Consider the following 23,520-nt stretch of genomic DNA (forward strand, 5'->3'; position numbering starts at 1 on the left):
TCTGGAACCAACTTCCAAGCGAAGTGGTGCTGGCTCCTACCCTGGGGATCTTTAAGACAAGGCTAGACAATCACCTTGCTGGGGTTGTTCCTGCCATGGCAGGGAGTTGGACTTGACGATCTGCTCAGGTCTCTTCCGACCCTATAGTTTCATATGAACCTATGAAACTATAAAAAATTTAAACACGTTTCTGTCTGTCACTGGGAATTTAGATTTACTGGAAGGTCAGGAAAAAGTTGAGTAGCGCATAATGGAAGCATGCTGAGAAAAGGTAAAATAAGCTACATAAAGGGAAAATGAAGGGAGAAGGGTACCTAGAAGAAGCCAATCAGTTTCCCTATTGGTTTCCTTCTGCAACGATTTAGGTCCAGGGAAGAGAGAATGGTGAGGACCACAGAAACTTGCAAAGGGAACGGTGAAGCAAGCATTAAACAGGCTTGGTGAAGTGAATGGCACTTTTGAAAACTAGCCTAGTTAAAGGAGACCCTACTCTTAGATTCCTAGTTTTTAACATACTGTAAAGAAAAACAGCAACGTGAGGAGAATCAGTTAAGCAGATATATAGTTATACAATTAGTTAAGGCTTTGATTAGGGAGGAAAGAGCAATACTGACAATTAATTACAAAGCAAGTCATATCACAAGCATTAATTATGAAAACAATGTATTTAGTGCTGATTACACTGGCAGTCACCTAGAGGGTAGCCAAAGAAGGGGAAGACATAGGCAACCAAAAGAGGCAAAGTGTATCAGAGAATAGTTAGCTAATGGCAGTCACAAAGCATTACAAATGTTTTAAAGGTGTCCCCTGCTCAGACCCACTCCAAGAGCCATAGTAAAAAGTGCTACCTAGAGAGCTAATGTGATATTCAAATGCTAAAAACAGGCAACTAATTCTCCCCCACAGAGCACAAGATCTTTTCCCTTGGGACAATTAGGGCTAATTGGTGTTGTCTGCCCTTCCAACTGTGTTACAGCAGGGATCTGGTGTGGTTTAGGGATGTCCCTGACTCCTGCCCCTTTGGGACAGGCCTTTTGATACGCCATTTGGGGTAGCAGGCCAAAGCTCACTGAAAAGAGCACCCCTTGGTGATACTGGCCACTGAGGGCATAAAAATAAAACTGGGATGGGCGTGTGGGTCATATGTTCATGAGGGGGAACACGGAACCTGGAGCATGCCAGGCTGCAGCTCCTTCGCTGCCTCCTGTTGAGGTTCTGGCTGCACCTTTTCATCTACTCACTACCCATCTGCAATGCCACCAAATCCTGGGACCTCTGGGTCAACCTCCTCCTGGCGCTAGCCTAGCTCGTAATCTATCTGCCCAAGAAAGAGACTCTGGCCAAGAGGGCCCTTGGGACTTGCGAGGCCGCTTCCCTGTCCCTGGTCTGCTCCCTGGATTCATTTGAGGGCCAGCTGATGCTGCTGTCCCATGCGTCCTAGTCTGCACCCCACTTTTGAACCCATGCCTCTCACTCCTGTCCCTGTTTGCTTGATTTTAACTTGTTTTAATCAGTGAGAGCCCCGATCGGTGCCCTCACCATGAGGGGCTGGCAGTAAGGCTGGCCTGAAGCCGCTGTGCCCCTTGCCTGCAGCACACCTGCCCCCCGGCACCGCACCACAACTCTCACCCGCCACAAAGCAGTGCCCTTGCCATGACAGCTCGCATCCGGCTCGAAACCAAGAGCCAGGCGGCTACACGGGCAACGATGTCTCTCAAAGTGTGCCGAGGCCCTCAGGGAGGCCTGTCCCTGCCTGTTTGGCTGGGGCCGGCCCGGGGCGAGGAGCCCATGTCCCTCACGGGAAGGGAGGGGGGAAGGGAGAGCGGGGTGAGCCAATGCTCAGGCTCGCGGCGGCCCCGGGCCCGGCGCCGCTCCCCTGCCCCGGGGTCCCGCAGCGCTCGCCCCGCCCTGCCAGCCGAAGCGGGGCCGGGCCGCGCTCGCAGGGTTGCGGGGAGGGGGTCACCTCGGCGGCGGGAGGCTGGGGTCGGGCCCGGCGCAGGTCGCGGAAGTCCGGCCCGTAGATAGACTCGAGCGCCTGCAGCTCGTTGTCCTGGCGCAGCTGGTAGGTCTCCGGCGGCTCCGCGCCCGCCCGGGCCATGTCAGCGGCGGCAAGGGGCAGCCATGGCCGGGCTCCGCCGAGCGCTGGCGGCGGCCGCGGGACAAGCAAAGCTTTCTGCTTCGGCAGCCGCCGGCGAAACGCCGCCGCTGCCGCTTCCCGCGGCTGCGTGAGGACTCGTCGCAGTTCCGCCGCTGCTGGGGCGGCCTCGGAAGAGCCTGCCCCGCCCGCCGGCGAAGCCCGCCCTGTCCTCTGACAAGTACCGGGCACCCCTTGCTCCCGCCCTGCCCGGCGCCGAGCCCACAGGAAGGAGCCGGCTGCCTCTGCCGCCGCCGCTCGCTTGAATTCCTCCTTGAAGGGAGATCTCTCCAGTCTTGCCCGCCTCATCCCAGCAACCCATTACCCCAGGTAGAGTCCAGCTGCCAGCAAGAGTTAATGCAGTCATTCCTGACATGGCTTCTTCGAATCGCCCTCAGAGCCACCCTTATCTCGATGGGCTCATAATTAAAGGGCAGGGAATGAGACTAGGCCACCAGTGAGGGAAATGGTGCTTTGAAGTAGACTAATGCATTTCCCAAGGCCTTCTGTCTGACATTACTTAAAAGATTTAAGATATCTTCAAAGTGATGGGTTACAGTTTTTACAAATCCCACAGAATTATAATTCCCTTTTTTTTACTAAAAGTAAAATAATTTTGCACTATCGGCCCTAGAGAGATTTGGCTGCCTCTGCTATCTTCATCCATTCCCATCTGTTTTGTGCCTTCATCTCCAGTCATGCACATTTCGTGTCCATAGGTCTGACAGTACATCATCTTTGTCTTGGTTGTCCACGTGGCTTTGTCCCCTGGGACAGCCAAGGGGCGCTTTCTTTGGTGTCCAGATTGCTTCCATTCTTTCTATGTGGACCAGACAATGTAGTCACTATGCTGTAGTTTTTGGAGTGGGTGGACATATTAAATAACAATTTAACTAGAAACAAAGGACTTGGAAGGACCTCCCAAGCCGTCCAGTCCTCTCCCCACCACCATTGGCAGTGGAATGGTTTCCCAAAAAGATCCATAAGAACATTCACTCTGGTCCCTTGTATATGCCACAGCCACAAAGCACCTGATTAAATACACCAGAAAATTTCTTCCCCTCCAATCTGCAATACCAGTTAGTCTGTTGTCATTAATTATTTACCCAGAGGCCCCGTCAAAATAAGGATCCTGTTATACTAGATATTGCCTGAACATCTATGAAGACATGGTCCCAGTCCCAAAAAGTTTACTAAAAATATTTTTATGCAGTGGATAATTAACCTTGGAAAATTATTGTCATAAAACAGCTTTGAGGCTAAGACCTTAGTAGGTCTCAAAAAAGGATTAGATCAGTGGTGTTCCTGCTCGGGCAAGGTGGGCAGTGCTCAGTCTACCCGCAGGCTGGATCCAGTTGGTGGGCCCCATCTGGTGCACAGGGCAGTGAGGCAGGGCCCAAGTGGGCTCTGAAAAAGAAGGGGGCATGGCTTGGCCCAGATCCAGCTGTGTGGGGCATAGCCTGACCCCAGTCTGGCTGCATGGCTCGATACAAAATGTATCATTGTATGGGATATGGCTTGGCCCTGATCCAGTCTATGGGGTTTAGGAATTTGTCAGTGCAAGCAGATATGTTGGCCAGAAAAATTTCTAGTGCTTTATTTTTTCACTGAAAATTTTCCATTACTGAAAATTCATTGTTTCATAAAAGTCATAAGTAACAATAAATGGATGCCGTTACAATATTAGGCAAGCTGGGCAGTTTCAAAGTTGTAGTTAATGTTTTTTAGGTGATTATTCCTAGGAAGTGAGACAGAGAGTACATCAATATGTTTTATTGATTTTTAAACAGGAGGGTAAATACACTTGCATAATAATCCAAACTAAATCCAAGTTATGAATTCACCTAATTGGCTGCGCAGGTCAAATCAAAACCAAAGCATGGCATATCATGCACAGTTCTTTGGGTGTGGTAAAATTAGTCTGTCAACAGTTTTCAATGTCTTTGTTTTTTCTCCTTAAATTTAAACAAACAATCTAAGGGAAGTACATGCTATTGTGCATTGTCTTTACATTTTTACAAGTATTCCAATAAAAATAATTTCTTTCCACATAAAATTTTGAATTTGTTTGAATATAACATTTAAACCACATTAAGTGTGCTGTATTTAATGGTTTTCCTAATCAAATATTTCAGTTCAAATACTTGTGGCTATTGGGAAATAAAATTAACATGGGGGTACTTTTTTAGTTTTGTTTACTAAATATAAGTCAAATAAACATGCTAAATGAGATCACAGTCCATTTAGGGCATTGGAAAATTTTCCAATTCAAAATTTTCCGGAAAACCAATGTCTCTGCAGCAGGAGAGGGGTTACAGTATTATTTACCACTGCTTTCTCACAACCAAATTTCTTGACCTGTGGAGAGCCCTGAGGGCTGGATGCCATGGCTCCATGAGCCGCATTTGTTCCTCAGGCAGGAGGTTGAGCACCCCTGGATTAGATAATTACTGGTATATGGTAAATTAAAACTATCTAATGCAAATAGAATAAAAATAAACAGGGCTAAGAAATTTCTTCTGTGGACAAACTGGTCTACAGCTGTCCAATATCAGTTTCTGGCATCTTTTTCTGAATCATCTGCTATAGTTGGACCACTAGTCAGATGAAGTTCTTCTGTTCAAATGTTGCAAAACACACTTTGTTAAAGAAAATAAGGAAAAGACAATTAGAAGTTAAGACCCAGCCAGTGTTGATATATGACCAAACAAATAAAGAAATATTAGTGTGCTTTTCAGTAAGAGGGTTTTTTTCCAAAGGTACATTTTATTAACACTGTGTACTTACACCTAAAATCTTCTTAAAATTTTTCCTCTTATTCAAGACCATATATGAGAAATTTCAGACATCAAAAGGTATAGTCAAAATGATAGTGTAAGAGTGATGTTGTAGCTATGATGGTCCAGAAATTATATAAGAGGCAAGAATTTCATAGGGTGATACTGTTTACTGGACCAACTATGTAGTTGGGATAAAGTTAAACAAGCTTTGTAATGCAAGACGTACTTCCTCAGGTTTTCCTTGCCTAGTCAAAATGAGTCACAAAAGATAAATCTAATTAAAACCCTACCTCTGGAGATACTATTATGCTTTCATAATAATGACAATATCCAAACTTCCTCTGAAACACAGAGCTACTATATAAGAAACAGAAAGTCCTATGGCATTTTTTGCCAAAGCAATTCTAATTTTTTTAGTATAATTCAGATTTCAACTACTTTCTACAATGTATACCACTAATATTTGAAGCAACACAAACCTGCTACTATAGATTGGCCCTAAAAGCCAGACCTGCTAATGCAGGGGGGGCAAAATACGACCCATGAGTCGCATCTGGCCCGTGGGGCCCTAAAAAATTTGGAAAATTAATATTTCTCTGCCCTTGGTTCCTGTAAAAAAATGACAGGAACCAAGGGCAGTAGGACCCAGGGGAAGCCCAGTGGGCTCCAACAACAGTGGGCCTGCCTGGCCCCACCCCCCAGCTGGAAGCCCCAGCTTGGTTTCTGGGCTGGGAGCATGTGGATGCCCCAGCAGGGGAAGCTCAGGTAAGTAGGGGTGGGGGGGACCCTGGCAAGGAAGGAGAATGGGGGGGAAGCAGCCACTCCCCACCCACATGGGGTGCTTGTGCCTGCTCTGGACAGCCCCATGTGAGCTGCGAGCACCTGTAGCGTGGGGCACCGGGCGTGGGCCAGAGGAGGGACCGCTTCCCCCCCATGCTCAGCTTTTCTGTAGGCTCCTTCCTTGCGTGGAGAGGCCATTGCCCGTGTTGCAGGCACTCACAGTCCATGTGGGGTTGTCCGGAGCAGGCACAGGCAGCCCCTGGCAGGCTGCGAGCAACTGCAGCGCAGGACGCTGGCCATAGGGTGGGGAGGGGCTGCTTTCTCCCCCACCCCACACTCAGCACCACCTTGTAACCCGTCTCCACTGCCATGCTGGCAGTGGGGCCGGTTATAAGCTGGTGCTGAGCATGGGGAAAAGTGGCCCCTTGCCCGCCCATGGCCAGCGCCCCACACTGCAGCCACTTGCAGCCCTCCTGGGGCTGCCTGTGCCTACTCTGGACAGCCCCGTGTGGGCTGTGAGCGCCTGCAGCGCGGGGTGCCAGCCATGGGGCAGGTAAGGGGCCACTTTTCCCCATGATCAGCACCAGCTTCTTCCCTGCTGGCAAGCAGGGGGTCAGGGCTGTGCCCTGCCCCCAGCCTGTACCGCGGGGCTGGAGGGCACTGGGTGCGAGTGGGTGGGGAGCCAGTGGGAGCACAGGACCCGCACTGGTGTCCTGGGGCCAGTGCTGGTGGGACCCAGAGCAGGGTGGCAGGAGCGCGGGGTCCCAGCTGGCAGGGACTCTATGGAGCCGAGCCAGCTCCCCTCTCCCTGCTGGTGCAGCCCATCCTGGCTCCGCTGACCCCTGCCAGCCTGTGCCCCACTGGTGCTGGCCCTGGGACATTGGTCCCAAGATGGTGACCGGGGGGCGGGGCTACCCATGCAGTCCTCAACATCCTGCCAAAACTGAGTAAGCAGCCCTCCGCTCAAAATAATTGCCCGCCCCTGTGCTAATGCATAAAATATTCCTTAACACAGCAAAACTAATTTAAATCCAGTAGAAATCAATCTTTTCAGAAGAAATTGTTAAATTTATTGAGCAAGACTCATTTAAAACTTGGCAAACACCTATTAATATTGCTGTCACATACATGTCACATCCATTTTTGTCATTACATACTTTTTCCTGTCCTACCAGTTTCCTCACAGACCTGAGGAAGCATGTGGGAATAAACACACACACATATTCTTAGATCTTTCCTTTTCCAAGCAAAGTTGCTGTAAGACTCATCATTGGTTACTAGATAGGTACCTTCTTATCCCTTCTGTATGTGGATAAGAAAAATATTAGTAATAGTGGTTTACAGAGAATAGACAGACATGTAAATATTTGCCTCACTTTTTCTTTATAGTCTATGAAATATGTTTATTTACTGAAATATGTACAGAAATGATAAACAATTGGACACTGACTTTCTTAGGCCTGTTAAAGAACACAAATTAATTGACTGTAAAAGCCATTTACCTGAAAACTTAGGTGGCGCGCGCGCGCGTGCGTGTGTGTGTGTGTGTGTGTAATATGTATATATGACAGTAGAAGTTCACTTCAATTCTGTTACAGACATGTAACGTGTAAGTATTGTGCACATTTTGTATCAATTAATTTGGTGATTTTGCTTGTGTGGCATACATAGAATAACATGTATTAATACAAGACACAACATATGTATGGGGTGGATCTGGGGTCATTCAGTGGTATGGATGCAGCCCCCCGCACTTTCAGTTGATGCTGCAAGAGCAGCATCAGAACTTTTTTTAAGTCCCCAAAACAAGTAAGGATTCTCCCTCTCCCTCTCCCCCACCTCCCCCCGCTCAATGGCACCTCCCCTCCTGTTCCCCTTTACCACCCACCTCTGTTGCTGCCTCCAGCTGCCCTGGGTGTAAATTGGCTCCAAGGCTACTCCTGCTCTGCTCCAGCTGGGTTCTGCGGGGAGCCAGGATCAGCTGGAGACATGAGTGGATCTAGGGTTTTGAAAAGGGGGATGCAGATGGTGTGGTACATCACCACAGATAACTCAATTCATATTTTTCTCCAAATAAAAAGAAACCAGAAGCTTTGCTAACATGCTAGGGGTTAGGGCTATATTATTCAGTTGAAGATCAAAGCAGAAACAAATCTAACTTAAATGGATGTGCATGAATTTGTTACACATTTTATATTTAAAAAACAGGACAAACTAGGCAAAATAATAAAATAGTTTCTTTAGTCCGACAGTCATTAGAATTAAATGTACATCTCTTTTAGGTTCATAAAACAAAATCAAGCCTTCTTGAATATCTTGACAGCACATCCAATACTTCACTAAAAGTTATTTCCACCCTTGAGTTAAAGTTTTTATCTAGGGTTAAAAACAGTCTACTGGGTTGTGAAACAGGAACTACGTTACCAGGAGCCACTAGCTTGCAGGCAGCAGAATTGAAAAAGAAAGGCTATCTTGATTAGTGAACACCAAGATCATTAAAAAGGAAAGAGGGTCATTAATACCTGTGGATAAAGAGTTTAGATGGGATCAGGTAGATTATAATAAACCATGAAGTCTAGTGACTCCTCCACTGCTGCCTGAATAAAAAATGTTGTTGCCACTGCCAGGCAGTTTGTTTTAAATTTTGGGTAGGCCAGGAATCCAGGTGGGAGGGGTATGACTGTACCACTGTGTCCCCTCGACGTCCCCCCTGGATCCGCCCAGGGACAGTGGCAGTAGGAATAGGCAGGCTTCTCCCTGCCTGGTTCTCTGCGTGTTCCTTGCCAGCTTGTGAGCAGGCTCAGGAGAGGAAGCTGTCTTGCTGCTGCTGTTGCTGTCCCAGGCTGAGCCCAGCTCTCTGCCTGGCTGGGGTTAGCTACTCCTGCCTAACCACAACCAGGCAGAGGTAACTCTGAAGCCTTTCTTCTTGCCCCCAGATCAGCTGGAGAATGCAGGGGGACTGGGAAGAGATGTGGTATTGAGCATGGAGGGGGAGGAAAGATCCTTACCTGACTGGGGGGATTAAAACAGTTGCTGCCTTCTGTTTTCTTAGCATGGTCTGTCCACCCCAGGGTTCAAGACATGGGGAGGCAGGGGGGAGGGGGCTGAACCCCACCATAAGAGATGAGCCCCTGGCCTGCCCCATGCCTTTCTGAGCAGCTCAGGTGGCAGCAATGGCTTCTTCTGGCTTCCAGCTGCCATTGCTGCAGACCACCCTTCAAGAATCAGAGTGTAATTCAAACCCTGCTACCCTTGTTGTGGCAGGGGGGTCTGGGAGCAGGAATGCAGCAACTGCTGTAACACCAGTTGTTGCTCTCTCACCCCCCTTAATAAAATCCTGGATCCACCTCTGCATATGTTGGTAGAAAATTATTTCATGTGATGCTGTAATTACTGATAATAGCACGTATATTTAAGGTTGCCCAACTCTTCCCAGTATAAGACCCTGTTTATAACTTTGTCAGAGTTTAAACATATGGGCTATTCCATGCCAGATGACTGTGTTAGGCTACAGTGCTTTTTTGCTTTTTTTGGAAAATTTCAGCTTAAATAGTTCAGTTGTGTCCAAAAACAAGGTTTGTGAAAAATATATTGTTTTGCCATGTTAGAGACTGTTACGATGCTATGCTTTGGAACAGGAATTTGAACTGAGCAGTGGCCTTTATGTAAGGGATGTGTCTTTTGCCATTTCTGTGAAAATATGTCCAAATGATAGATTCTGACAAATTGTAATTAGGAAACGCATTAGACTGAAGCTAAAAAATCTGCAAAGATTGTTTCAGTACTGAGCCTGCTCCAGTCCAGGGATGAATCAAACTATCCTTTCAATTGTAGTTGTGTCTGCTATGGGTTGTGCCAAGTCCAGATATTGGGACTGAATGCAGGTGCCTCCACCACTCCCAACATTGCCTAGTTTAGGCAGCGTGGACATGAAAACTGCCTGATTCAAGTGTAGTGTAGACAAGAACCAGACCTGAAAGGCAAGCCGACAGTGTAAATTGAGAGAACAAGCCTTTGGGCTAATAAAGGCTGGCAGTGAGTGGGGGTATGGAAGGCTGGAGCTGGGGGTGGGAAAAGATTGGAGAGAGAAATGAGAAGGAATCTGAAACAAGATGGGAGGGAAAACAATTAATGAGGAGTGACTGTATGGAGGAGAACTGGTAGGGGCAAGGCAAAGAGATAAGGAGCTAGGGAGGCTTGATGGGGAGGAATGGGGCTAATGGTAGAGAGAACAGCATATCAGAGTAGGTGCCTGAAGGTTAGAGGGAGACTATCTATATAGTGGTGTTTCATTTTAATCATGGAAAAATGTAGATTGGGGGTTGCTATTTTTAACCAAAAATTGGGGATTTTTTTTAATTAGAGAAAACCAGGATCCCTGATTATTATAAAAGCTCTAAAGAGGCATACCTTTGGTTACAGAATTTGGCATTAGAACAGTTTATTTTGTATTGAAGATATTTAAAAATATCAGTGCTGTTATGAGAAGGCCAGGTTTTGCATTTTGCTATGAAGGAGTTAAAACTCATGCTCATCCTTATTAATTCACGGAGTGACTTGATGACCAATTGCTAAAAGATTTTTCTTTCCTTCACACATGAGTTTCACTCTTTAGGCTGTCAATTCATTATTCCAGTAGAAGATAGCTGTCAGAAGAAATCAGTCGCAGGAGTTGAGATGGTCCCTTAGGAACTTGCTCTCAGTTTGCCTAACATGTTCAGTTTACAAGAGGGGAATGTAGGTGTAATACGTAACTGAATTTAACAATACTTATAACAAGAAATAATTGATCACCAGTGACTGAGTAACACTTTACCTGGCTCTATTAATTTAACAATATTTAAACGTAACTGTGTATCTTTGAATAAATTTATACTAGAATACTAGTAGGGAATCTGCAGTGGTGAATTTTCAAAAACCTACTTGTCGTGACTTTAATGAATGATGTGGCTACAATTACCCCCAGTATAAGAGCCATATTTGAAAAGTTATTTAAGCCAGCAGCATACAACGCACATTCAAAACCTTTTGTGTAATCAATAATGCAGTGTATAAATAGGAGCGGCACCCCCAGATGAGTTACTGCATTAATACGTGGTATGTTCATGGGGAAGTAGAGACAATTAGGAAAGTTGTATTCCAAAAGTTGTAGGACTGATCTTTAAAATACAAAGTCAGAAAATGAATGTTGATCTGAATGAGCATTAGGAGCAGAAGCTGAGAAGAAAATATTCTCTTCCTCCCTCCTGGTATTGAAAATCTATTTAGTTATCACGATAGGAACTTGTCTCCCCAAAAACAAACTTAGGCTCATGCTTTCCTCTGTTTTTCTCGGGTACCTTGAACTGACAACTCCTTAAGCAAGATGGCTGCCATCAAAACCCAGAGCCTTCAGCTGAGGGTCATGTGATCTCATTTCTCTTCTTTAGGAGCTTTATGAGCACAGCAGCTGGCAGTTCAGCACTCAGTGCTGCAAGCTGCCTAGGAGTCAGTGTAGCAGCCTTGCTACGAGCTCTGAGGATTTGAAGGTAGTCTGCAATCTGTGGAGTGATAAGAATACAGATAGAGTCCCTCATTCAGATGCTTGAATATATATTGTTCCAGTTCTTAAAGGGAATTGTGCTTGGTCTGGAGGTATGCTAACCGAAGCTTACATAGGATTAATGTGGAGGGCTTTGTTTTTTGGGTTTGTATTTTTTGGTTCTGTGAAGAATGGTGTGGTTTTTTTTTTTTTTTTTTTGGATTCCAGGACAAATTATTATTTCCTAAAAGCAAGCTTGTGCTCTGTGGAAGCCATTGAACACTAATTTATTTTCCCCTGAATGGAACGTGAAGGGGTTTTTTTTGTTTGTTTGTTTTTTTTAATCATCAAGTGTCACAGAGCAAGAACATATGCAAGATAAGCTAATTCTTCACTGTAAGAAAAAGTGGACAGAGTAAGTAGGGAGACAGTTGTAGGAGACTTGGTCCTGAAAAAGGGATGCTCTTCTCAAGGTTGTGAAACAGCTAAGCAGAGACTGAGGCTAGGGCTGAAAAACAGGTTCCATTGTTCTGCAAGTTTTCTAATCCTGGTTTCATTTACAGTAAGTTTTTTGCTCAGGTAAACTTCTGGGCTGTTGGGGGACTGATGCATATGTTGTGGACTGTATTTTTTCTCATTCGTGCTTTTTGCAGTAAAACATGCTGAGGAAACATTGGCATGGAGAAACAAGAAATCTGGGACAGCTAATAGTAAGGCATAGCCAGTTCTTCTCATTTCTTCCGTTTCTGAGTATAAAGGGTTATAAGGCAGACACGAAAAGCCAAACCCACTTTCCAGGACACACATTTGATGATGTTGGGTACAATGAACCAAGCTTTAGTAACCAAAGCAGTGTTTTGTTTTGTTTTTTGCTTGTATGCTACATTCACCAAAAGGCTCAGTAATGTGTGACTCTTAGATAGGAAGGAGGAAGAAAGAAAGCACACCATGGGGTACAATAAAAGCTGGATTTCAAGAAATGAAAGTGAGCATGCCTTCTATCAAGCTGTCACCAGAGCTTTAGAAATTAAGAATGTATCTACTGCAGAAATTGGACAGAACAACAGAAGCTCCAGTGGGATTGGTGCCTTGGAAAATGGGGTGTACAGTGAGGAGCAAACCTATAGACATTTCACTACCGCTGTGCAAATTGTCATCTTTATAGGCTCGCTGCTGGGTAAGTAAGCTGTGTTGCAATTTTTCTGTTATAAGTTTGTCCATGGGTTTCTGACAGCAGCCATTAGTAAAGTAATAATTAATGTGCCTGCAATTTATTAACATACTGTCCTTTCTTGATATTCATTTTGGGTTCTGAATAATTAATCAAGTGTTCTTTCAAGTTTTCTGTGCACTTCTAATGGGTAATATCGATTACTGCCATCAAAAACTAGTTGGTTTCTCCCAGTTGAAATTTGTCACAGTATTTATTATTTTGTAAAACTCACTTCAAGTATTTTGAATAGATATAAGGACAGCATCTTTCTTCATAAAGTGGGATATGACCTATTTTATTAGTTTAATTTAGAGAGTATATTTTATTCAAAGCAGTGTTTATATTTGAGACCAAATTAATTTTATATTGATCCGCAGGTTCCAACTGAATCACTGATAAGTGTTCTCTGTGCTGTACGTGGGGCTGTCCCAACGATGCTGAATTTATTTGCTGTCTAACAGTTAATTGTTTTCTACAGACCTGCAAACAAGCCAATATATACAGCTGTATCAATTATGTAGTCACAGTTACTATAATGCAACTGTATAAGATTCTTTATGTACAGTTATGTCAAGCATGTCATGTAAATGCATTGCTCACAAATAAGGAAGCAGGGTTGTTTTTGCTGTCATCTACGAGTGGATTTAATTTATGCAGTTTGGCAGATCAATAAATTGGATATTAAAGTGCTACTAATGCTTAGTTTTTAAAGCAGGGAACTTGAATAACATGAAGGCTTTACATAGGGTCTGATCTTGAGCCTCTGAGCACCTGCAGCTCTTCAAGCTTGGCGTTTCAGTGAGAGCTTGCAGCTGGTTTCTTCGTTTTGAGATCAGGCCACAGTTTGGTGTCATAACTGACCAAGTGTTTTCAATACTGTTATAGTATGTTTCTTGGATGTTGGTAACTAAACATGAATTCCTCTCTGACCATTTGCATTTATTGTGTTTAAAGAATTCTCTTGTGAATTTTACTTTAAGAAAGTAAACTGGTCTTGTTAAGTTACTGGACTGAGTTCTGGTCTTGTCTTTGCAGACTTCTGTGAACATTGTCTAGTATGTCTACATACTGAATCTCTTTGGGCTATAGTTTCCCATCTGTGGCATGGACACTAGCCCAGTGTAGGACTATATATTCAATCTTGCTCTCATCATACCCCACAGAAACTTTTTTTTCCATTCATGTCTGTTCCCATTTTTTTTTTTTTCCTGGCATTTCTGTCCTCTCTCACTTTCAACAACTTAGATCCTGCTGAGACCCCCCCCACCCACCCCCAAACTTTGTTTGTTTTCTTAAATGAGGAAACAACAAGTGCAAACATACAACACTCACTCTAGAGTAAACTGTAGTAATAGTGGAGTGGGGACATGACAGACGGCATTACTGAATAAAGTTATAGTTGTGGATATGTTAAAAGTCCAGAAGTCTAATCAAGTTCATTTCTGGGTAACTGTTGTCACTGAGGTAACAGAGGTGACTCTGGGTTTCCTGCCATCTAATGGCAAGGAACTGAAATAGTGTCTGCTGCAAACTGCTACCTCAGGAAAGCTGGCCTGTGTCTTTTCAGTACAGGGATTTGAGTTCTGTAGAATGAAATTACTCTGGGATAAATGTAATATACATCTGCAACCAAAGTACGTTCCTGCAAACTGCTTAATCCTGCCCACAATGAACTTGCATGTTGGTGGGTCCTATGGATCCTTTCCCTGTTACAAGATTCTGATGGGGACAGTATTTCCTATCTCTTATGAATAACTATGATTTAAATGGACAAAAGCAAGAACAAGCCCTTTAATGCATGTGTTTGTACAGTGCCCACTGCAAAGGAGCTGCAAACCTAGTTGTGGGCTCTAAATGCTGTCATAATATAGATAATAAGAGTAGTGTTAATTCAGTCATAACCTAGAACCTCAAATTATGAGAGCAACCTAAAAGTAATGAGGTGTAAAAAAAATATTGAGTTTCTTTTAATTTGCTTCTTGGGCTTTGGGGTCAGAGCATCTTTTTGACTGACTGGTGTTTGCCCACCTTCTTATCAAGCATAAGAATCTCAATTAAAAAAACAATGTTTTAGTGTAATTCAGGAGTTGGGACTTGAACAAATATACTAAATAGAACAAAAATCACCATAATCATGTAATTTGACAGCACTGCAATTTTGCTTATGAAGCCTGGCCACAACAAACTCCATATGGGCTCTATCAACAGGTATGGGTTCAGCTGTAGAACGAGTGGGGGCCTGCATGCTTCTGTGGTCTGCGCAGGTCTCTTACACAAGAGGGAGAAGCAAGAGAGAACTACAGAGCCTGTATCTCTCATACTGGGGAAGTGCTCTTAACCCCTAAGGGTGTTTATACATGTTCTAGGAGTATATGTAGGGGGCACGGTGCTTAAAGTGACTCTTGGAACCACTCTAATTAAAAGTGCCTGGAGCTTCTTGTGCATCAGTGTTCCCATGGTTAAAAATGGTGGAAGAGTTGCTTTAACTTAACTCATTCAGGTTTTAGTTAAAGCACCCCCACTACATTTTTAAAGCATGGGGATGCTGATAAGCAAGATGCTGGAACGTGGTAATTACCATGCTCCAGCAGACTCAATTTTAATCAAGCCTGCTCCAACACGCTGCAATTGCAGTGCACTGGAGCAGCCTTGCTGCTCATGTATAGGCAACCTAAGCTTTGATCTAAAAGACCCCTCCCCACTATCTGCAGCTTTTTGAAAGGAAATGAATGATCTCTCCTCCCCTTCTGAGAGAACTGCTTTAGGTACCTAAACCTAGGCGAAGGTTGCAGACCTCCTCTGCAGCCCACAGGTAGCCACCAGGAAAGGTTCTTGAGGATTTTGGTGCCTATCTTAAGTGGCTTCATGTTGGGCCTTGCACCTACTTAATACCATTCTGAAGCACCAAACTCTTCACCATGCATTGGATAGGGAGTCTAGGTGCGTATGTCATGTGTAAAACTTTGGTGTTGTGACACCCCAGAATCTTTTGTTTAGCCTTAAATGTCTTGCTCATGGTCACATGGGAGGTCCATAGGAGAGCAGAGAATTAAATCCTATTCTCCCAGATTCTAGCTTGGCATCTTAAGGTATTTATACATGTGCTCTGGGAGCGTGTGTGTGCTTTAGAGAGGCTTTGAGAGCTGTTCTAATTAAAACACCTGGAGCATTGCATGTATCAGCATTCCAGCACTGAAAAATGGCAACAGGAGCACTTTAAAGCTTGTCGAATAAGCTCTAGTTAAAGCACCCCGCCTCCACCTTTCAGCACAGGGACACTAATGACTAATGGTGATGCTGGAGTCTGTAGCATAGTAATTACCTCAAGTAATTACCAGGTTACAGCACACTGGTGCAGACTCAATTAATTACAGCGCATCAGAACAGCCTTGCTGCATGTGTATAGGTGCCCCTAACTACTGGCCAGTCATTTCTCTCCAGTAGATTGTGGACAGATGTTGCAAATAATACGTTGTTTGTTGCTATCAAGGTGGAATGGGTTCTACTTCTGATTGTTTGTCACATGATTGGGGCCTGATCCTAAAAAATAATGTATGTGTGTAAAGATTGTCTGGATCAGGCCTTCTTAACTGATCATGAGAGTTGATTTGCAGGACTGGGCCTTCAGTTTAAACCTTGTGAAACTATAGTTAGAATATAATCTTAAATATCCTAACGTGCCTCAAGCCCTTTAAAAATGGAACAGCAATCAGTCTGTCTTAAAGAACTGTGTTTTTTCTTTTGTGGTGTTTTTTTTTTTCCCCTCTCATTTGCAACTTGTCAGGAGACTTGTAACAGTAGGTGGTGTCCTTCTATTAGGTTTTTCTTGTATCTGGTGAAGACGTTTAGTATGAAATTTTTTTTTTCCTGATAGTTATATAGAGGTCAAAGTAAACAAAGCTCCAGTGACTTGTTTTTCTTTACTGCTAACAAATGCATTCACAGCACTCTCAAATGGTTTATTCTTTAAGCTCAGTTATTGGATTCTGTGTTTTTGCTGGCTTGCTTTTAAAGGGAGTTGTATTCTAACTTGTTAAAATCTGTGTGTGGATAGTGACCTTTTTACATTGTGGCAAAAGATCTAACTGGCAAGTGCAAATGGGAGATTCCAGGAAAGAGACCTGGAATGATGGGGATTTAAATTCTGAACAACACTTTTTGTTGTTGTTGTTCAGAATTTGACAGTATGAATAAAGAATCTCAGGCTTGGACTGGATGGGTGATTTGCATACATGACAAAATCACCCTCTTATAACAGTTTAATTTTGTCACACTGTACATGTGCAGCGGCTTATTGTGATGCAAGTTACTTTGTTACATAGCAAACTAAAACATCCCAATGTATTTTAATTTGCTGCCTAGCAAATGTGCAGTGATGCATCCATCCCCAAGGCTTCCAGTGCTCCATGCACCATCCTCACTGCCTTCTCCAGCCACCGGCACACCCAGAGCTTGCCCCTGGGGCAGCACAGGGAGGTGGCAGGAGGGTGGCTGGGTGTGGTGAGCGTGGTGCACAGGGTGCTGGAAGCCTGGGCAGGATCAGAGAAGCTCAGGTTTGGTGGGCTTCCAGTGCCCTGTGCACCATCCCCACTGCCTTCTCCAGCCACTAGTGCACCCAGCTGTCTTCCTATTGCCTTCGTGCACTGCCCCAGGGACAAGCCATCCCATTCCTGAAAGGTCCCAGGCTGTGGAGACAGTGCATAGGGCTCTCGCTGGGGAGAAGGGGGATACTTTTTTTTTTTTTTTTTTCTGGCAGAGATTACCCACAGCTGGGGGATGGGATGCTGGCAGCATCTGAGCTCTGTGTGTGTGTGGGGGGGAGGGGTGTCCCAGTTCTTTCCTCCGCAGTGGTGGTGCCTCACTGTGGCTGCCTAGGCAGGCTGCTAGCAGGCAGAGTGCTGCCCCAGCTCAAAGCCGGGATCTGGCCCACTAGCAGCCCACCTGGAAGACCCTGGGGGGCACTGCCACAAGAGGGAAAACTTGGGGGCCCCTGCAGCTCAGAGGCTGGTCAGCCTCCTGGCAGCTCGTCCCTGGCCGTGGGCAGGCTCTGCCAGGAAGAGAGCAGGAGGGGGAGGAAGGATCAAGGGCCTTGTTGTGACAGTGACAGAAGCCCCTAAATGGAAACAGTGGGCTTCCAATTGTCACAAAAGCCCACTGTTTTAATTTAGGGGAACTAAACCCCCTGTACAGGTGGTCCACAAGCATAACCTGGGTCTAAAACTTCTCCTTTATAATGTACTGTAATTAGGGTAAAATTGCACAGGCAGGACTAAATTTGCCATGTTAAAACAATAATAAGTTTTTGCTTTAAGAGGCATTTTAGCCTGGGCTTGATGGACACATGGTGGCCTAAGCCATGTTCAAGTGAATAGGTGCTTTATACACCAACTGCACCTTGCTTTTGCATTCAGCTTCTGATCCAGTGACTTATGCATTATAAGGTGACAAATGTGTGGCTTACTGTGACTAGGTCCTTTCTCTTCTTCCTTGGGACAGTTGGAACTAAAAGGAGGCATTTTTTAGATGCATATACTACTCAGACATCAAAGCTTTTATTGATGAGGCAAACTTTTTCACTGTTCTGCAAAGGGAATTATTATACATCTTTAGTAGAAGGTGGAGGCAACATCTTAGAAACACTTTGAAGACTTAGCTACCTTCTCACCAGCATCTTTTTGGTTTTGCCTACGTTCACTTTAGGCCAGCTACTTGTCATACAAGAGCTAAATCTTTATTTTTTTCTAGGCTTTAATAGTGGGCAGTGTTGCAGCAGTTGAGGTTTGAGATGTATAGCTGAATGTCAAGACTGCTTAAGACTCTGTGTCTCCCAATGGTCTTAAATAGATGATGAACAGAAGGGATTAATCCTTGTGGAAATGAAGGCTTTTGGGGATAAAGAGCATTACTCATTTATTACTTTGAGTTTTTTTGGAAAAAAACCATTTGAACAACTGTCTGCTGGCTCATCTACTCTCTATCAATCTTGTAGGCATTTTAACTATACATTGTGGTTCACCGTGTCAAAACTGCCAAGAAATCTCCAGGCTTATACTGCTGGATCCTTCCTTTTGTATGTGATCTTAAGAGTCACTAGAACCATCTCTGAATTTTACACTCTGTCCCTAACTGAGGCATATAGTATGATATCATGTGACATCTACTGCTGGAGCTGAATAATGACTCCTTTCTTTTGCCCTGCAATTGTCTGAATGGGAGACTTGATGTGGAATAGTAGTTGAAAGTCTTGGGTTGAGTGCTGGCTACTTCAGAAGTGGATGAATAATGGTGGCTTTCCAGAAATCTAGTATGTATGCTGCTTTGGAGGGGCATTGGCTGTTCTTCCCTGATTTTACTGGCCAGGACATTGCTGATAATATCGGTCAGTGCTTTTTTGGGGGGGGGCACGCGCGCCAAACTTGATCAGGGATATTTTGTTGGCAGGTAGCATGGTCTGTCAGTCTGCAATCAGTCTGTCTTGAGAAAAGAAGTTCTGTATATTTTTCCCCTCCCTAGCCCCTTTTATATCTGCAACTTCTTTCCTAGTTAGTTCAATATCGGTCTGATTGATCTTAACCAAGGACAGACGGAATACTCTTGTTTTTGGTTTCTAGGCTATGCAGTCTGGTTCTTAGGTAAAGGATCTCTGCTGGTCCCCAATCCTACTGCACTGATTGTGGGGGGAGGAGGAGGAGGAGGTGGCATGTTTTTGCTCCTTTGCTGCAGTGATGTGGCCACATAAGAGGTGTCTGACAGATGGATTCAGAATATAGTTTGCACCTCCTAGCATTCTAACTTCCTGTGCATTTCATCTGCTATAGTTCATTTATGAGCTGTGGTGATCTTGTTAGTCATTGTTGCAGGGACATGGGATCAAAGCACAGACAGTGGTGGGCTTTAGATGTTTGTTTTTGTACTAACTTTTTAGTGTCTTTGCGATACATATGTAGGGCTTATACTCATAGTATGAACTGAATACTTAATAGGCCTGTGCAAGTATTTGCTCCAGGTTTGGCTGAATTGGGGGACAGTGATGTGATGCGATGATTTCGGATCTGTCTCTCGCTGCCCTGAGACTCTAAACTAACCAGTAAAGAATTGGATAATCCTGTGTTTGGATTGGATAGAATAATGTTGGACTAAAAATGTCTTGGTGTAGTGTAGTTGGTGGTAGCAATCACACATACAGGTTATTTACATGCATTTAAAAAAAACAAAAACAAAAAAACAAAACACCCCAAAAGTGGTACTTTAAACTCTGTACACTCCTGTGCTGAACCGGGTGCCTGGCTGGAAAAGGTAGTGTGTTAGTTGGACCTGACTCGCCCAACATCTATATAGATCAGGTGCTTTAGTGGGGCTTTTTTGGGCACTTTTTATCAAATGGCTGATTGAATCAACTTTAGCTGAAAGCACCAAAAAGCTCTTCTGAAATGCCTGATCTATCCAGACACTGCAGAGCTGAATCTAACATGCTGTTGCTTGTGGTAGAGTGCAGTTCATTTGTGTGTATTTGTTTAAGGTCTGTAAGCAGCCGTAAAGTTTTTAATTACTGTACCAACCAAACCTGTGCTGCCAGGACCAGGATGATGAGGATGGAGTACTAGTTCTGAGCTTGTCACTTAAGAAAAGGTCACTTGGGTATTCATCAATTGCAAGAGCTACGTCTCTGTCATCCTTTAGGGTGTTGTCAACCACTAGGGCTTATCCACCCACATCTTCTCTGGCTGGGTGGGCAATGTCCACAGTGCCTGTCTTCCCCAAATCCCCTTCCCCCAGATGATGAAGAGTAGGTGCTATACTTCAGGAGTCCCCAGTCTTATCACTGACACTCATCATCCCTCCCATCATTATTGGGGACCCAGCTTACCCTTTCTGCCCTGGCCCATGAAGCCCTATGTGGGACAGTTAGACCATTTAAAAGAACACCTTGGTTACTGCCTGAGCAGGTGCTGCATGATTGTGGAGTACACCTTTTGGCTGCCTCGGGGCAGGCTGGAGGACTCTCAGCATGTGCATCAAGGTGGAGAAAGATAACCTGCTGCACCTGAGCATTGCTGTATGCATCCTCCCCAGATTGTCAAGACCGGGGGGAGGTCTTTCATGAAGCCTGTGCAGAGGCAGCACCAAGCATAGACCAGTCATGATCCATTGAGCATTTGCAGCACAGTGAGGGTGGGACCCCCATCCCTCACTGTTGAGGGCACTGGCCCTGCATATTGGCAGGGAGTCTGGGTCCATAAAGCCTTGGCAAACTGTCTTCTGGCCCATGGGGACCAGGAACACCTTCCTGCATAAGTAGGGCAAGAGGGCTTGGAGTAACTGAGTGCCCATGCCCTGGCACCAAGTGATGCACCCCAGGAATAACATGTCCTGGCTACCTGCCAGCAGTGGCTGAGCTGTGGAGGTCAGGGTCATCTCTAAGCCCAGCCCAGAAGTTCTGTCCCCCTCCCCCCTCCCCAAAGGTGAGTTGCTGGCACAGCCTCCTGCTCAGGACAGAATATCTATCCTGTGGTCTGCGTCACAGAGTACCTGACTTTGGCTTCTGAGATATGGTGTGCAGTAGAGGTGCACTGATACATCAGTCCCATATCAGATTGGCACTGATATAAGGAAAATTGGTTGTATCAGCAGGCAGCTTTTTGTAGCTGATATGGCCAATAAATGCCCTGTGCATGCATGCAGCCGCAGTGCAGCATACAGGTGGCCAGGAGAGCGCCTGGTGGCATGGAGAGCGGCTGGGTCTGGCTGGTAAATCTGTTATGGGGGAAGGGGCGGGATGGGCTACACGTGGGTCAGGCGGTGGTGACACTGGGAGGGGGTGCTAGAAGCTGCAGCAAATTTTGGGGTGGCTGCAGCCCCTCCCCCCCCGTATTCCCCTTCCCAGTGCTGTTGCTGCCTGCCCCAAGTGCAGCTGAATCCAGCACTGTCCCAGCCCCAGTCCACAGTAGCAGCCTGCCCTGCTCAGTGTGAATATTTGAGGGTGCATGCCCCCTAGATGAACTACTTGTGGCTCCATCCTGTGCTCTGCCCTGACTGGGCAGTGCCTGTCCCTGCCCCAGACACAGCCCCACTTCCTCCCTCACCGTGGGTGCCTCACTGTGTCGTTCCCCCCCCCCCCCCCCCCCCCCGCATGCACACAGCTGGACCTGGTCTCCGAGCTGCCCAGTTACATATCAGAATCAGGTCGGCATTGGCTGATATGACTCCTTAAAAATCAGCCATCTGTATCGGCCCAAAAATTCTCTATCAATGTGCAGGTGCCAGGGTTGGGGTCTGTGTCCAAATGTGGGGCCATGGGGTGTGCCAGGGTCAGGGGCTGAGAGGCTGTGCTCAAACATTGGAGTTCTTCTGGTTTCAGTGTTGGGGTTTGCATGCATGTTGTGGGGTGCTTCTTAACCAGGTGTTGGCAGTGTGGGGGCATGTCACAGGGATTTGGGTGCCTAGGTCCCAGGGCATGTGAGGAGAAATGGATGCCTTGCTTTTTCATGCTGTCTCCTGTAGCAGATGGGTAGCTGGAGACAGTGGAGCAGAGGGGCTGGGCTTGCTCAGCACTGACAGCTCAGGGGCAGGTCCTGCTGGGCACTTTGCCCACACTCAGCTGCTCTTGCCGAGTGCTAGCATGCCTCCCTTACAAGGGTGGGGTAGGGGGGGACACACTGGAGGACAGCGCTCCAAGTTGAATCAATTAGAGAAGCTGAAGGACTGTTTTACTTCTAGCCACAGCCTCCTTTACTGTAAGGGTGGAGCAGAGGCAGGCAGTCAAGCCTGTATCAAAATCCCTGCACTTGTTTACCAGCTGATAATGTGTTTATTTGCCCATGACCTGAGCTGGAAGGGAGAAAAGAGAATTTGGTGAGGCAAGTGGGTGGTGTTTCTTCTTTTCAAAAAGAGTGTGGGAAAGAGCAACACATCCCTGGATAATGGCAGGGAGGGGGAAGTGGGTACACAGGGAAATTAGGATCTGAGAAGAGATGAGACAGGATCTGTAGGTAAAGGAGGAGGATCGGGCCATCTGCTTTCTTGTCACTCTTGGCAGCTGGATTTTGGATAGCTCATAGCATCTTTCACCTTTGCACTTCATCACTTGTCCTCTGGTGAGCTGCTTCAGGAACATTTGAAGGGGCTGCTATTAAGAGCCTTAAAATAAATGGAGCTAGTCAGCTTTATGGCTGTCTTCTCTCTGTCTTTTCAAGGCTTTTACAAAGCTTGGAAATGAGTGCTGTGAACAATGCTCTTAAGTATACATTTAAATTTGAATAAGTACTCCATATAAGTGTGTAGCCTTTTTCTGTTCCAAGGTTATACTCTTAAATGGAGTACACTGTGTCTGTTTCTAAACTGGCATGATGTAGGGTATCTTTCGTGGTATGGACCAGTGTTACATTTAGATTCCTGTAACAGGCTCCTGCACCAGGGATGGCCATGATGGCCCTGAAGTCCCCTCAGCCCATGTCACCCTTACTTTCTTGGACAATTTCACCTTCAACTCACCTGCCATCCCTTGAGGTAAATGTATGCCTGTGAAAAGGGATGCCTCAGGGCTTCCCAAGTAAGACTTCATACTCATGAACATGGGTGTTACTCCTCACCTCCCATTTCAGCCACACCCAGGCCTTGCAGATGTTACCAATAACTGGGCATTAAGCATCACTATCCAATCTGATCATTCTCTCATCCAAGGTCTTCAGCCCCAGTGTCAACTCCAGTCAATATGAGCCTCTAAACCTGGAATGGTCTCTACCACTATTGGGCTCTTTGGCCCCAGTGCCTTTAACCATCCATGCCCTTCCTGGGTTTGGACCTTGGTACCTTGGGCTTAGGACTGCTTTCTCTGCTCCTCCTGCACTTGGGCTTCATTACTTCCAACAGATTCCACTCTGCCTGGCCTATAGGATCTGTGGCCCTGCTTGTTGATGACGCCCTTTGGGTCATGTGGCTCCCTTGATTGGCTTCTCTCTCTCTCTCTCCTGCAGCCTATTTTTTCCCTTAAATAGCAGGAGCACCAAGCTCCCTGGTACAATGGCCTAACCAAGGCTAGGACAATCTAAATTTCCTAGCATGCAAGAATTCACAGGACTTGGGTCCCCTTAAA

General features: G+C 45.5%; 2 protein-coding genes across 2 annotated transcripts in view; one reads left to right on the forward strand and one right to left on the reverse strand.

Moving 5' to 3' along the window:
- Positions 1 to 2,300, reverse strand: part of EIF2AK4 (eukaryotic translation initiation factor 2 alpha kinase 4) — a 72,142-nt gene extending 69,842 nt beyond the window's left edge. Inside the window, exon 1 of the mRNA XM_090033467.1 lies at positions 1,964 to 2,300. Coding sequence (XP_089889593.1) covers positions 1,964 to 2,098 — 135 coding nt within the window. The 5' untranslated portion in view covers positions 2,099 to 2,300. The remainder of the gene's footprint in view (positions 1 to 1,963) is intronic.
- Positions 2,301 to 2,366: 66 nt separating this feature from the next.
- The window catches only part of GPR176 (G protein-coupled receptor 176), a 133,844-nt gene continuing 112,690 nt past the window's right edge, over positions 2,367 to 23,520 (forward strand). The window contains exons 1-2 of the mRNA XM_090033473.1: positions 2,367 to 2,464; positions 12,135 to 12,392. Of these exons, the coding sequence (XP_089889599.1) occupies positions 12,164 to 12,392 (229 nt within the window). The 5' untranslated portion in view covers positions 2,367 to 2,464; positions 12,135 to 12,163. The remainder of the gene's footprint in view (positions 2,465 to 12,134; positions 12,393 to 23,520) is intronic.

This window comes from Crocodylus siamensis, chromosome 2 (assembly GCF_052110815.1).
Source record: "Crocodylus siamensis isolate JL-2025a chromosome 2, ASM5211081v1, whole genome shotgun sequence".
Taxonomy (NCBI): domain Eukaryota; kingdom Metazoa; phylum Chordata; order Crocodylia; family Crocodylidae; genus Crocodylus; species Crocodylus siamensis.